Below are 16947 nucleotides of genomic sequence, written 5' to 3'. Positions count from 1 at the left end.
GTGGCCTTTATAGCCGAATATAAGGCTGTTTGTTTCCATTTTTTTGTCGTTTTGCTATTGATGTTGGCGTGCTCCTCTCTGCTATTTCATTTAATTCTCTTGCAGGTGTCAGTAGCGTAGAAGGGCGATGGTTGGTGAGCCTCGAGCGGTGGTGGCGTGTGCGGCAGAGGGAGGAGCGACTAGGGTTTCTTTTTTCTTTTTGTTTGGCTAAAAATGTTTAGTTTTGTGGGCTAGAGTTTAGCTTAGGCCTAGGGTTAATTTGGGCTTATGGTTTGTGCTTGTAAAATTGAGTTATTGGGTTTTTAGGCATGCTATTTATTTTGTAATTTGGACTATTAAAACTTTTGGACTTTTATTATTATTATTATTGTTTTTGGATTTTATTTTAGAAACCGGGCCAGGCTAAAATTGACTTATTACAGTATATAAAAGATAAATCAAATACTAAAATAACACAAGAAAATAAAACAATAGCACCTGATAAAAGAATTTCAAGTTGAATATTTAATTTTACATTTGATAATTTCAAAAATCAAATCAAGTCACTGGAATTTTGTAAATATAATTGTAATAATCAATTACAAATTAACAATATCCAATTATTTGCGAAGGAAATGCACCTAAAAAATTAATGAATAACACAAACAATTAAAATTTCAATCGCATAAAGTCATAAAAAAGGGTATGCGATAGTATACTGTACTATAAGTCATCAAAAAATGAATCAGGGGAAAGAAGTTGTTTAAGTGATCAAATGATCATAATAATAAGGGAATTAAAAGTCAACTCTTAAAAATCACATATTTTGTTGAAATTTGACTTAAGATGGGCGAAAATGCTAAGGGTATATTTGGACACCAAATACTTAGATGAAATTATAATTACTAATAATTACAATTTTTAAATGTGTTTGATTATTAGAGTGTAATTATATCGTAATTCTTTATATCATGTTTTGTAGTATAAATTATAATTATAAAACTACATAATTTAAAATTCTAAAAGATATTAATTATATAAAAAGTATCAATAATACTTGATAATTTTTTAAACAAGTAACAAAATCCTAACTCAAACCATCGCATATAATACGTTAGTTTAAAAACGTACTCGACAATACGATTATTAAAATAATTTAGCAAGAAAAGTAAACATCCTAAGCAATTTATCTAATTACTCTAGCATTTCATATTTATTGAATTAGTTACTCTTTAACTTTAAACATATAATCATTGTTATTGCCGATTGATTCTTGACCAAATATAAATTATTAATAATAGATATTATATAATTAAATTAACTTTAATATAAATAATTTATAATAAATGCTATATATTTTAATTAACTATTATTTAATCAGAATATATAAAACCTATCTTTCATCAATAAAAATTTAAATTATTTAAATAATATTAATAAAGTAACGTATAATTATTATATAGACCCTTATCATCATGTCTTATATTAATAAAAAATTAAATTATTCAAATAATATTAATAAATTTACACTTTACTCCTCAACCTAATAACTTGTATTTAAACTTTTATTTATTTAAATTTAGAAATGATTAGCAAAAGTGGTACTTCTTTTAGGTACGATTAATAATGCTAAGTTTTTAATACACGTGGTGTGAAAAGATTGGTTGGATTGATAAAAATAAGTTGTATTATTCAGGTACTTAAAAAAATCACTTTAATTAGTAAGTTTTCAAGTTTAAGTTAAATTCAAAAATAAATTTAAATAACAAATAAATATAAATTATAAAGTTGAGAGACTAGAGGGTACTTAATGCTTATAAATTATATTTTAGATTCATAATTTATTTATTGATTAATTGTACTAAATTTTCATGTTTTTTATGATAGTAATATAATGCACAAAAGATTGTTAGAACTACAAATCGATTCTCTACGTAAATAGCGAATCAACCAGAATGCAATTAAGAAGACAAATGGTAATAATTGTAGCAGCTATAGTGATTATACATCCACAATTTACTATCCTACGACCTCATCAGACGAATTCATTGAAATATCAGAATGCAAAATCGAAGCAACAGATAAAGAGAGATTATATCATTTTATGTGATTTGCTTTTAATAACATTACTTGAGAAAAGAAATAAGCTACTTTATTACCCAACCCACGGATCCAACAAATTATTAGTTGTAAAAACTTAAAAAAAAAAAAATGGAATACGTGTCGTGTCGATTAAGGAACTTTGGGGTATTCAAACAAAACTGTGGTAAAACAGATTTTTAATTATTATTATATATTTTCTTCTATTGATATAAAGTTAATACTTGTCAAAGAAATCAATGAGTAATAAATGTGTCAAAAATTTCCAAGATAAATGTATCTACAAGGTTGGACCATTTTATGAAGAAAATTCTACAATTCTACAGTTGAATCGCTTTACAAAACCAAACATGTCTCTGTTTTTCAATTGTATCCCAAAACCATATCTTTGTCTTTACTGCTCTCCGAGTTTTCCAATATGTCTGTCTTCCTTTTCATGCTCCTCGTCTCCATTTTGAACCCTGTGGTTTCTCATAAAAGCTGCGATTTCCCAGCCGTGTTTAACTTGGGTGACTCTAATTCCGACACCGGCGGATATGCTTCTGCGTTCACTCCACCCACTTCTCCTTATGGAGATACCTACTTTCACATGCCTGCTCGCCGATTTTCCGATGGGCGGCTCATCATTGATTTCATAGGTATGTTATAACTTCATTCGCCATCGCTATTGCCACATGTTTGAAAATAACAATATATATAGATACTTTAGTACACAGAAAATATATATATATTTTTTAAATAAATATTTATTGCACTTTAAAAGAATACTTCTCATCGTCTTAAGTTTATTTGTGAAATTCTGTTAATCTATCAAATATATTTTCATATATATAATCCTCACGTTGAAAAGGATTAATTATGGATAAAAGTGATGTTCTTACTTTATGGTTTATTTTGGCAGCTGAGGCATTTGGGCTGCCATTTATTAATGCATATCTTGATTCAGTGGGGACCAATTTCTCGCATGGCATAAACTTTGCCACCTCAGCATCTACAATCAGATTACCTATTAGTGTTATCCCTAATGGTGGATTCAGTCCATTCTATTTGGGGCTTCAGTACTCACAGTTTGAGCAATTCAAAGTCAGATCTCAAGTGATTAGGAAACAAGGTTAGTATATATTTCAAGTAGCATTTTATTATTAAAAAATGACCTGGGATTGTAAATGTTAAGATATAAACTCTAAATATGTAAGATGCATTACCTGAACCAACTGTGATCTTTTCCATGCATAGGAGGGTTGTTGGCAAGTTTAATGCCCAAGGAAGAGTATTTTTCTAAAGCTTTATACACATTTGACATTGGACAAAACGATCTTGGAGAAGGGTTCTTTTCAAACTTGACTGTACAAGAAGTCAATGCTTCTATTCCTGATATAATCAACAAGTTCTCAGCAAATATTAAGGTATAATCCTATAGAGAAATTTGATCCAAATACCCAAGTTAAACTTTCAATGATTTTGACCTAATAATTCTGGGGTCAACTTTTTTTTTTTTTTTGCAGAATATATACAATTTAGGAGCAAGATTCTTTTGGGTTCACAACACTGGACCAATCGGTTGTTTGCCTTATGTTTTGGTTGCATTTGCCTCAGCTGAAAAGGACCCTGCTGGTTGTTTAAAGCCTTACAATGAAGTGGCTCAGTATTTCAATCTGAAGCTAAAGGAATCAATAGCTCAACTCAGAAATGAATTCCCTTCAGCTGCATTTACATATGTAGACATCTATTCTGTGAAGTATTCTCTGTTTGCTGAACCCCAAAAACATGGTAATTTGACTAAGTACTCGTGTTTGGCACTTGTGTTGAGCCTTTTATCTGCCCGAGTTTGAGCTTTATATCTGATTCTGGACTAATTTTTCAGGGTTTGAACTTCCACTTGTGACATGTTGTGGCTATGGAGGTGAGTACAACTACAGTGCTGCAGTTCTATGTGGAGGAACAATTACGGTGAATGGTACAGAGATATTTGTGGGTTCATGTGATAATCCATCTGTTCGTGTGGTTTGGGATGGAATTCACTATACTGAGGCAGCTAACAAGTTCATTTTTGATCAAATTTCGACTGGTTCGTTCTCCGATCCGGCTGTTCCATTGAAGCAGGCATGCCAGAGCTAGAGGAATTCAAAATAAACTTTCTGCTAAAGCATATAGACACATGAATAAACCAAAATTTAACTAGCTTCTCTTGTACGTAATAAATGTCTACCTCATTGCTGTAGAAGATGATGTTATTTTAGTTTTTCTATTTTTAAAACAGAAAATAAATATATAATATTTCTTTGTTTTTGTTTTTCTATTCGTTTATTTATTTTAACTTTATAATCAAGATTTTGATGTTTAGCTAAATATAAGATTTGGTAAACATCAAAACATCAATTTTGACCTATTGGAACATAAAATTAGGAACCAAAAAGCATTGAGAAGTGGTTTCTCAGAAAAAACCTTCAAAACAAGTTCCTAATATATTTAATTTTAATCTAATTTGTTTGTTGATGTCATCTAACTCAATTTATATATATTATATGCAGTTACGATTAAATTTAAATACCTCATGTTTGTTATAAGTAAATATGAATTAAATTTGCTAAAATTATATTAAAATAATTTGAGTTATTTCGATAATGAATATGATGTTATATACTTGAATCTGACAATCATACCAAATATGGGGTACTACATAAAATACTCACATAAAATATTTTTATCATTTTGCACACAATTATGTTAAAATATTAAAGTTTATAAAAGTAGGTGGTGATGAGATGATAATTGGGACATAAAACTAATTTTTAATATTGAAAATAAATTTTGGCCACACATTGAAACTAGATTGACCTTAAAATACTAATAATATTTTTTTGAAGAAACAAGCCCAATATGGGAAAAAGTTATATTAACTATGAAAAACATCATTTAATAGTAATTGGTGAATGAAATTTGGATAATTCAAATCGATATCTAAAACACTATTTTCATCCATCTGCTAATGTGCCAAACAATGGGTGACATGATTGGCTAAATTATGGAGAAAAAAAACTTACAACATCAAACATTACAACAAGTTAGGGTGTCACTAACTATACGACCATACAAAATAAATTTAGTATCTGACTATTGAACTTATTAACAACAAACGTACAATTGAACTTTAGAAGGACTCTTAAAAAACCTTTCTCAAGGGCTTTCTTAGGGGCGCAAAATAAAGTAAGCGCTTTAGCCGAAGGAGCATCAAATGCCTCCACAATTGAGCAAGTAAATCTTCCTATCACTATTCCCTCATGGTCATGAACGACGGCACCACAAAAAGCTGATCTCATCTTTACATTCCATGCCGCGTCAACATTAATTTTCATTGCATTTTCACAAGGTGGAGACCATCGGGCCACAATCAGATGTTTAAGAACCAACAGTGTATATAAGAGATTGTGCACCAGGAACTCATGTTGATAGGACCTAGCTCGTAATACCACATCTTGTGAGGAAACGCCTCTCCCTAGTTAACAATCATATTCCTAGCCTCCCGCAGTTGCTATAGGAGCACAAGAAAACTAGTGAAGGCTTCCTTGTCCAATTGCACTATTTTGAGTCTTGAACACCTCCAATCACTTCTTAATAGTTTTAAATTGTTTTTAAAGTCTCAAAATATGTGTGTGTTTATATGGCAGTATCTTGTATCTAAACTAGTTGTCGGAATGAGTAAGAGGGTGTTTTACCTTTTCTTTTAAAAAATTTGTGAAACTTAGACTCTTTTCATTGGAAAAGGCATTAATATCTTTTCTAACTGAAAAGAAAAAATAATGCCAACTGTGTAGTCATAATTCTAACAAACTATAAACTGGTAAAGGCATTAATATCATTTATAACTTTCGGTATTTTAAAATTTTCTTAGTTCTATTTTTTTTTAGGGTTCTCTCAGTCTTTTCCTTTGCTCGGCCTTTTTCTCAACCACACGTAAGTTATTTTTGTCAAAAAAATATGAATTTTTAGAAATGTATTGATTTTATGGAAAATTTTGTTTGGAAAATATTTTTCTTTGTTTGAAAAATTTGCTTAGATGTTGTTTTCAGTTAAATAAATACAATATAAATTATATTTGCTATAAAATATTATAGAAATATTTTTTGACAATCAAAATTTATTTAATAATAGTATCAACCTAATTAAATTTAAATTTAAATTTAAATTTATATATTACATTCATGATAGTAGATAATGGCACATTGAAGCTCGAAGGAATACATCTAATTAACCAGGATTTAAATTGTAATATATATATATATATATATATATATATATTCATAAATTAGTTTTTGTACCTATGTGATGCACAAGTTGAATGTGTGTCTTTATTTACTTTTATTTCAATATGTAATATTAATTTGCTTAAATTTTTTATAAAAAATATAATTTGAAATTAGAAGCATTTTCAGAATAAGAAACAAGTAATAAAATTTTATAGCAAAATCTGCAATTTTAATATGAAATTGTTATTTAAAACTAAATGAAATTTTTTAGTATGAGTAATATAAATTATGAACCAAATAATAATATTTATATAAAACTCAAATATGATAAAAGTATTGAAAATTAATAGTGATACATTGAAATATTTTCTTTTACAAATTTAACAACTCAAATTTGACTAATACAATAATTAGAAAAAGTAAAGAGAAAAATATGATAACTTTAACAATACAAAATATACATTAAAATTAAATAGGCTTAATACCTGTTTTGGCCCTTTAGCTATAGCAAAGTTATCCCTTTGATACTTTTTCTATTTTTAATCAGTTGTGCCTTTGTACTTTATTTTTGTGATCTATTTGGCCATTTTATTTTGATTCTGTAATTTCCTTCACTAATCCAAATTTTTGTTAAATAAATATACCACCAATGACACATTGCCAAGTGTCAAGAAATTTTTTAAATAAATCACATAAAATAAAACAAAACTAAAAAAATCATTAAATATCAAAAAAAAAATAGAAGTAAGATAGGATGCTTTTGTAGAAAATATATACACAATTTTGGTGTAGCAAAAATCGTTTTTGGATAAAACAAATTAACTTTTTCGTTTTAAATAAAAATGAAAGAAGTTGTTTTTCTATAAGACGATGTCATTTTAAGGTTTAATGGGTTATTTTCAACTTGATTAGTTGGACTTCCAAAGGCGAAGATGCCATTTGAGTATATAAAAATCTTTATATTGAAACAATATTATATATTTTTTAAGAATTTAAAAAAAAGAGATGTTATTATATTGGCTGTTGAATGCAATTATATTGTTTTGTAATTTTGTGTTAGAGATTTTAGTTTTAAATTTTAAATATAATTTAATGCTTGATGTTTGAATCTGTTTATTATTAGTTATGGAAAAATATATATTTAAAACTTAAATTAAAAAAATGAGACTCAGGAAATATTTTGGAATTAAAAGAACTTAAAACAAAAATTTCAATATATGCTTTCATACCTTCTTTTATATGATATATATGATAGTAATATATATTTATTAATAAAATATTAATATAAAATATTAAAAATATTTAAATTTAGAATTATTGTTAATATTAAAACTTATTATTAAAATAAATTATAATATAATTAATAATTTCTTATATAAAATATGCATAATAATATTCACAATTTTAATATTTGATTTTAATATTTTATTATTTGTAAATATATTTTAAAGTTAAAATTAAAATTAAAATTACTAACATAATAATATTTGGTTTGGTTCAATTTATATTTTATATAAAAATTAAGTTATTCATAAACGGATTTTTTTAATACTCTCTTAAAAGGGAAGTTAATTTCCAAAAGGGATAATTTTTATTCACCATACTATATTTCATAAAACAAACACTAAAATTACTGAAAATATTTTTTGTAAGCCATTCTTTGTGAAATAAACTCACCCTTTGTTCCATTATTCCTTGTAAATTCCATTTTATTTGTTTAAAATATTTTCTCTCTCCACCAAAACAACTATTTACATAATTTACTATCTTAATTGCAAATTAGTCTACTATATTTTATTTATTATATATTTATCTAAATTTAAATAAATGGATACAAATTATAATAAAATCTAGTTCAATTTAAACTTAAACAAATTAATAAAAATATATTTAACTTTTATTAATTTTAATATAAATTAATATCATGTAAAATTTATTTTAAATATTTATAAATCTAAACATAAATTAAAGTAATAAAACAATATATTTAAATAAATAGTTTTATTAATTTTTAAAATTTGCAGAATCCATTAACTAAATGCCTAATGTTATTTATTCGTGAAAGTGTCCTGAAGTCCTCACACTTTGCTCTTATCAAAAGGATACAACGCATCTTATTCCAAGAAAGCAATTGGATGTTACGCTACATTCCTAGTGAGCAAAAGAGAAAAAAAAAAGATCTTCAACTAATTGAACCCAGAAGCAGGCGAACTTTTGCATTCCATTTTCCAACCATATAACTTGGTTTCGTAAGTTTCTTTTTTCACCCAAAAAAAACCAATGCTGTCTAGTCAAGGAAATGAAATCTACTAACTTAGGCTTCCTTTGTATTCTCTTTTGCCTACAGTGAGATGGAATATAGGAGGAATGTTTTAAGTTATTCTTTTTCACCGGTTAAAAATATTGTTTGGGAGCCAAAACATGAACCACCGTTTGAGCAAATCTATTGCACTGAATCCCTTTATTTCCACTGGAGGGTGAAGTTCCAGTTGAATAAACTCTTTTTTTTATCCTTGGACACACTTTTTTTTAGATTTATAAATATATTAAAATGTATTTAAAACTAAATAAAATATCATCAATCAAAATTTAAATAAATTACTCAAAAAATAGATATAAGAAAAGTAAAAATATAATTAACAAATATAAATTTAATAGCAATGTTTATTATATTAATCATTTTTTATTCTCATTTCATCCCTATAATTATGTTTTGCCGTTATTTCTAATCTCATTGCTATAGTAATTATTGTTATTTTTAACCTTATAGGAAATAAATACTATCACTTATTCAAACTAAACTTTTTTAATTAAAATGAGTAGAAGGAAAAAGTAGTGTTTAGCAGGCTCCCATTCCAAATAAACACAAACTACTTTGTTCATGTGGAGAAATGGCTAAAAATGATTTGAAATTTTGTTTTAGTGTTGGGAAATTCTTGGTTTTCTATTTCTTCTGTCAGCTGATGGGAATTGTAGATGTTTGTGAATATGCGCTTTGTGCATTATGCTCTAACTCCGTTTCAAGTTTTATATATTAATTATGATATGGATAAAATAATTATATACAAACTGTATGAAGGTTTAATTGAAATGATTAATTTAAGATATTGAAAATTAAAATATTTTAGGTTTAAATTGTAAATTTATTTTTAAAATTTAATATAAAATATTAAATACAAAAATACCTTCAAACAAATATTAATGAATTTTATTTTCACAGTTAAATTGAGGTCTCAAATGATAAGTGATACTAACGACTAAATATAGAAAATATTTCAAATATCAAATATATTTTTTAAATATAAGAAAAATTAAAAAGTCAAATATATTCATCCAACATAATAATTGCCTTCGGATAATAGAGCCTAGTAACACTATATTTTTAAGGCAAGGAAAAGAAAATTCTAGTGACAAACTCCTTTTAAACAAATCAAATGTAGGAATGATTCATTCGTTCTTTTCTTCTTCTAATAATGTGTAGAAGGAGGTGGGTGAAGATTTATGTCTTGTCGGTTTTTGTCCACTCCATTTCAGGCCCTTTCTCAACATCCACAAGGGTCCCTTTGCGCAAGAGTCAGAACTTGGGACCAATTGCCCTTGTGAGGGGTCATTCTGAACAAACCAAGTGTCCTGCAAGGTACTAGCACCGGTTCGATAAACTTTGCTTCTTATTTCTATTTTTTACATATTCACCTCACACATCTATATCAACAATTAGTTGAATTTCCAGAAGAGGAAGAACCAACTATACAACAACCTCCGCAAGAGGTCATTAATGTTGGTTAGAGAAAATCTTTTAAAGTGAAAAATCTAACAATTTCAACTGATTATGTGGTATACTTAAAATAAGTTTTTCTTTTGGTCAGAAAAGGAACGTAGTTTATTTATGAAATATTAGCATAAAGTTAGAATACATAATTACCCCTCAAACATCATTTAAGTGAAGGCGATCAGAGGGATCATAATAGACATAAAATAAACCAAAAGCAAAAAGTTCATTTAAAGATAAAAACAACTAAAAACTACTGCCTAAATGGGCTAGAGCATTTGCATATTTGTTCTCTTCCCCAAATACATGTCTCCAATAGCTATAACTCATAGAATGGAGAAGCATCCTGCATTCATCAATCAAATGAGATAACACGAAATTCCAATTAGTCTATTTTTGCATAAAGGAATGAACAAAAGTAGCATCTATTTCAATTCCAATGTTGAGAATATTATGGTTATGAGTTGAGAATATTATGGTCATGGGCAAGGGTCAATCTGTTATGGTAAACTCCAATCACCCAATTACCCAAGTGATCCCGAATAAGAGCATTTGCACCCGCTTTCTCTGGATTGCCCGGAGAAGAGCCATTCGTATTAAGCTTGAACCATCCCACACAAGAGGGCTTCCAAGAGACAGGGACAAAGTCAAAGAGACCCTGTGCTTCTTAAGAGGGAGAAAGTAGTGAACTCAAAAGCATTTCAAAGGACCCTCTGAACGAAGCCATTGATAGATCTATACTAATTGAAGATTAAGGCCTTTTGACATAACTAGATGTAACAGTCCGTTTTCAGTGAAATCAAATAGTGGTTTCAGGACCACAAATTCGAAGTAAGAAAATTTATTTTATTATTATTTTATTGTCTACAACATGATAGAAATACCATATAAAAATTTCGTTAAGAAATTTTACCGTTTACATGCTCAATTTGATAAAATGGACTAAATCGCATAAAGTGCAAAAGATAAGTTAATAATAGCTAAAGGTATTAAATAGCTATAGAACTTTAAAGTGGAGGTCCTTATATGGTAATTAGACCATTATTTTGCTAGTGGATGATAATGGCTTGGCATTTTGTGTAATTATTAAAGCTTTTAAAGGTTAATTTTGGAAATAAGTAATTAAAGTTAATAATAAATAAAACCAAATTAAAACATCATTTTGTATCATCTTTCTCAACCGAATATCAAATAAAAGAAAGCCATTTTTGGGAGCTAGGTTTCGAGAAGCTCATTTTGTTTAATTAGGTATGAATTTTTAACTCTTTTTTAATGATTTTTATGTTTCTGGGATCGTTGTAGCTTAATCTAGCTAGCCCGGGGACCAATTTGTGAAACTGTTAAACTATTAGGGTTTTACCATTGATAAATATATATGAGTTTTGAAGTTTTATTATAGAAATTAATGGTTGTTGTTAGATAAACAACTTTTGTAAAGGGATTTTTGGTGAAATTATCAATTAGGGGTTAAATTGAAAAATGTGATAAAATTTTGGTAAAATTTGTGAATTTTTGAAATATTTGGACTGCTACTAATATGTATAAAAATCGGCTAGGCTTGGGTAAGGTTTAAATTGCATAAATTTCATTTTTCGAGCCTATGGACTAAATTGCAAAGAATTAAAAGTATAAGGGAAAAATGGTAATTTTACCAAAAATGTGTTGGATTAAATTGAATGTGAAATATATTGAATTGGGCTAAATTTTTCCACATAGATCCAGTCAAACCTTATACGGAGTTAGATCGAGGCAAAGAGAAAATCTTAGATCAATCTGTTTCGTATCTACGTTTACTCGTTGAGGTAAGTTTGTGTAATTAAATTGAGTATTTATATGTTTTAATTGAATTATAGTGTGTGATTTGTATAATTTCCATGTATAAATACCGATAGCATACCCGACGACGTATGTCGACTACCGAGTCCCGTTTGAACCTTAGGAATTCGTAGGATACGAATGACATGTCATTAGGGTTACTGATTTGGTTGTGGTCCTGCATCTGTTGCGGACACACCACAACTCGTATGAGCTTACCGATTTGTAGCTCGTGAGAGCTTACCAATTCTCAACTCGTATAAGCTTACCGATTTACAACTCGTGAGACCATACTGATTCATAGCCCGTATGAGCATACATGTATAGGAATTGACGAATTACAGTTTAGCACACTATGCGTGAGCTATCCCGAGTATCCAACGATATTCTAAATGGTTCAACGGGTAATGTTTTGATACGATATGACATAAGTTCGATATGAACTATTACAAGTATAGATATGAATTACATGGAAAATGATATTATATTGTATATGGGTATATAAAATGGATGATACATGCGTATGCAACTTGATTAATTGTTGAGCTCATCCATGATTTGGTTTATATATGTGTTTACATGACTAACATGGTTGAGGCATATGTGCTTAGGCATTTGGCCAAAATATGTTGGGATATGCTTTAATTACTTACCTTATATATGAATAAATGGTAAGTTAAATTCTATGTTATATGAACTTACTAAGCTTAAATGCTTACTTTGTATATTTTTCATGTTTTATAGTGAATCGGAAGCTCGTTTGGGTTGGAAGCTTGTCAGAGCTATATCACACTATCCATCAGCTCATTCGGTACTTTTAGTTGGTTTAAGTTTGGTTATAATTGCATGTATAGGTTATTTTGGTTAATGTTGGCCTATATGTTTTGTTGTGATTATAGCCATTTGAGTTGGCTTGTGTTTTGGTATATTTTGGTATGTATATATGTGGCCTTAATTTGGTTGATTGGTGGTTGAATGATGAAAGGTAAAATGATAGTTATATGTGCATTTTTTATAAGTGTTTTCTGAGTTGATGAATTAGATGTGAATTGGTACCTTGTTGTGTAAGACATATATGTCTAATTATGTTAGAAATTGAAGAGCATGTTTAACATTAATTGGTATGTTTGGGTAAAGTGATCTATATGATATGTAATGATGCAATTATGCATATAATTTAGTTGAACATTTGGTTATATTGAATACATGGTTAAACATGTTTATAATTTTCATTTGAGGCGCCTAAAGACATATTGGTTGTATGTGAATATACCATATGTTTAAGCCTTGATTATACTTGTTTTGGATGCCTTAATATGGCTTGTTTATATGCACAATGTTGGATATAGGTTGATGTCAAATTGGGTGAGAAAAATGGCTTGTAAATTAACCTATTTTCGTCTACATGGGCAGAAACACGGGCGTGTGTCTCAACTGTGTATGACACACGGCTAGGTGACACGGGCGTGTGTCTCAACCGTGTGTGACACACGGTTAGCTGACACGGCCGTGTGCCTCAGCCATGTGTGACACACGGCCATGTGCCTCAGCCATGTGTGACACACGGCCATGTGACACGGCCGTGTGTCCCTATAGCTTTCAAAACGGTTGCAAGTCAAGCTGTTATATGGCCTGGCACACGGGTGTGTGGGGTTACTTTGAAGAGTACACGGCCTAGCACACGGGCGTGTGGCTTGGCCATGTGACCAAGTCAAAGAGTTGCACGGGCATGGACACGGGATAGGACACTGTAGTGTGTCCTTATTTCAGACGCCCACACAGCCTAAGACATGAGCGTGTCTCTTGGTCGTGTGATCCCTGCAGCTTTGAAATTTTTTAATGTTTTTTGAAAAATTCTCTGAGTTTTTGATTTAGTCTCAACTTGTTTCTAATGCATATTTTGAGGGTTGAGGTCTCGTACATGGGACAATATGAATGATTTTGATTGATTTTTTATATGAATATTGATATGTTATGAAATGTTTGAAATTCTGTTTGTTTATACTATAAACTCTAATAATACTCCGTAACCCTGTTTTGGCGACAGATATGGGTTAGGGGTGTTACACTAGAGTTCCTATAGAGCAAAACAAAAAAAATGATAGACTAAAAAATGTGGGGTGATTGTGCCCACAATTTAAAAGAGATGTTAGCCTGAAGTCAATCTTCCCAATTGTCTTGATGGTGTACCGAACATGGCTATAAATAGCCTTCCATTATGCAATGGTGAAAGGCCAGTCTTTGAGTAAATGAAGGATAGTCTCTTGAGCCGAAGAGCAAAAAGGACATTGATCATTAATAACACAACCTCTACAGACTAAGAAGTGTTTAGTAGGTAGAGCTTTGTAACCACAAATCTAGATGAAGAATTTTATTTTAAGAGGTAGTTTGGCTTTCTAGATTGAAACCTATAAGCTATTACTTATGTAACAACCCGTTTTTCAGTGGTGTCAGAAACAGTGGTTTTAGGACCACAAATATGATGAGTAAATTCATATAATTAATATTTAAATTATACGAGTCAATAATAATTTTATATTGAATTTTAATTAGTTGAATTAATGGTTAGTATCAGTGGTTTAGTCCAAAAGTCAAGTGGTTGTTGAAAATTAGGTATTGGAGCCTCGTTTTTGTAATTTAAGGCCGTAAATATTTTATTAAATATTTACAGAGTCTTATTATAGGCGAATTGAAGTTTGGTTCGGTAATTGTTACGATTAATTGCTTAATTAAGGTAAAAGGATTAAATAAAGAGGTAAAAGTTAATTGCTATAGATTTAAAATACTAAAGGGACCAAAATGGTGATTGAACCATGGTCAAAAGTCCAAACGGTGGTGACATGATTAAATCCACTAACTTTAGGCCATTTGCTAATTTAGTCTTAATTAGTTTAGGGTTAAATTAAAATTAAGCTTATTTAGTTAAAAACTTAAAATAATTGAAAAACCAATTGTGCAATTAAATCCTCCTTAGATGGTAATTATACCATATACTTATGTTAAGGACACTTATGTACATAATTTAATAATTTTATAGCTATATTAAAAAGGTAATTTAGTAAAAAAGTTAAAAGGTTAGTTAAATTGAAGAAACTAAAAGATTAAATCAACATTCTGTTTTCTTCTTCATGGGGAGAAAGGATGAAACATCATTGTTAAGGCTTGGGAAGCTTCAGCCAAGCTTATCTTTCAATTTGGTAAGCTAATTTTAACAAGTTTCTTGTAATTTTTATGTTTTTGAGATCATTACAACTAGGTCCAACTAACTTGTATCTCCGTTTTCAAAACAGTTAAAGATTATGGATTATGCCATTGATTAGTTTTGGATATTCTTGAAATTTTATGGTGGATTATTAAGCTTGGTTGATAAATAGGACTATTTTGTAAAGTATACTTGGGTAATTTTAATGTTTAAGGAATAAAATGTTTAAGTAATAAAAATTTTGAGGACTTGATGTGAAATAACAGTAAATATGGGTTGTAATAGGGTCCTAATAATTTGGCTAAGCTTGAATTTGGTTGAAAATAAGAAAATTGCATGATTTGGATTTATGGACTAAATTGCATAAAAGTGAAATGTTAGGGGTAATTTTATAAAAATGTCAAAAAGGATTTAATTGCATAAAATGATTTAATTTTTCTGTTGATTTAGTTGTTTGAATGAGATTATTATATATAGATCAAGAAATGGATCAATCAATAAACAAGTAGGAAAAAGGAAAAATTATTGATTAGTCATTGGAGTCGTGTTTGTTGTAGAATCAATTTAGGTAAGTTCACACAATAAAGTTATTGATTTTGTTATTGTTTTGTGAATTATTAAATATTTAAGTTTGAATCAAATTGAAATGAAATTATAATTGAGGGTCATGATTGAAATTGAAGAAATGATATAATTGAATTCATGCGACAAAGAAATGCTTAAATAATTATATGATATGTTAGTTAATATTTATGTTACGAATGAATAATATTTATGTTACGAATGAATTAAATTGATTGATATATGGCAATTAGTAAATTGAACTAAATTGCATTATTAGTTAAATCGATGTTATGTCTAATAAATAATAACTATATGGATGTGTGCTCATAATGATATAATGTGAGGAAAGTTAATTGAAATGGACATGGTTTATGACCCGTATGAACCTCGTGAATATTTAGGATACAAATGACATGTCATTTGGGGTTATTAGAGTTTCGGGTGCTGGTCGTAGATGTCCTACCGATGGTTAAGATCCTACATTTGTTACGAATTCTCCACAGCTTGAATGAACAGCATCGTCTAGCCCAACATCTATAGTTTGTGTGAGCAGGACTATTTTACAGCTCATGTGAGCATTTACAGATATGGCTCGTGAGAGCAGTTACAATTATAGTTACAGGCAAACTTTGTGTGAGCATGGTTCCCACATATCTGACGTTATTTCATCTGGTTTATCGAGTGTTAAATGTATACAATGAAACGAAATATACAAAATGGTTATATGGTATTAAACAATGAATGAATAAATTTATATGAATTATTGAAAAAAATATGTTGTACAGAAAGATTAGGTGTTATATATGTAAATGAAATGGTAAAATGAAACGTTAGATGAAACAGTTATATATATGATTATACGACATCGTTATAAGGAGTTATTACATGAAATGGTTATGTGAAAATATATGTATGGATTGGGACATTGGATATAGATATTTTAAATGGAATGTGAGTGTTAAATGCATATATGATAGTTGGTTTATATACCAAATGTGTTTTTCATGTATAAGTTTGATATCATGATAAAGTTATATGTTTTACATATGAACTCACTAACCTTGTGAGACTTTTGATGTGTATAGGTAATTAACGAACTCATGATCATTATATTAAATTATCTTGTAAAATGTTAAAACTTTCATCCTTTACGGTAAGCTAAAGTTTAAGTTTATTAGTAACTTACTAAGCTTTACGTCAGCTTTACGTAAGCTTGCTCGTGTATTTACCCTTTCCTTGTAGATACATTTTGTGGAAGTCGGGAAATTAGA

General features: G+C 29.0%; 1 protein-coding gene across 1 annotated transcript; it reads left to right on the top strand.

The window, feature by feature from the left end:
• The first annotated feature begins 2297 nt into the window (after window positions 1-2297).
• LOC108475000 (esterase-like) lies at window positions 2298-4354 on the top strand. The gene is made up of 5 exons (XM_017777020.2): window positions 2298-2717; window positions 2981-3190; window positions 3316-3485; window positions 3585-3849; window positions 3944-4354. Exons 1-5 carry the CDS (start codon window positions 2498-2500, stop codon window positions 4195-4197), a joined length of 1119 nt encoding a protein of 372 aa, XP_017632509.2. The 5' UTR covers window positions 2298-2497; the 3' UTR covers window positions 4198-4354.
• Window positions 4355-16947: the final 12593 nt, after the last annotated feature.

Source organism: Gossypium arboreum, chromosome 3, assembly GCF_025698485.1.
Source record: "Gossypium arboreum isolate Shixiya-1 chromosome 3, ASM2569848v2, whole genome shotgun sequence".
Classification (NCBI taxonomy): domain Eukaryota; kingdom Viridiplantae; phylum Streptophyta; class Magnoliopsida; order Malvales; family Malvaceae; genus Gossypium; species Gossypium arboreum.
Note: the sequence above shows the minus strand (reverse complement) of the source record. Positions and strands in the feature narration are given on the sequence as shown.

Excerpts from the sequence above, each read along its gene's own strand:
- LOC108475000 (XM_017777020.2), top strand. The coding sequence starts at position 2,498 with ATGTCTGTCTTCCTTTTCATGCTCCTCGTCTCCATTTTGAACCCTGTG. Across the intron at positions 2,718-2,980 it reads GCTCATCATTGATTTCATAG|CTGAGGCATTTGGGCTGCCA; the intron begins GTATGTTATAAC and ends TTATTTTGGCAG. Across the intron at positions 3,191-3,315 it reads TCAAGTGATTAGGAAACAAG|GAGGGTTGTTGGCAAGTTTA; the intron begins GTTAGTATATAT and ends TTCCATGCATAG.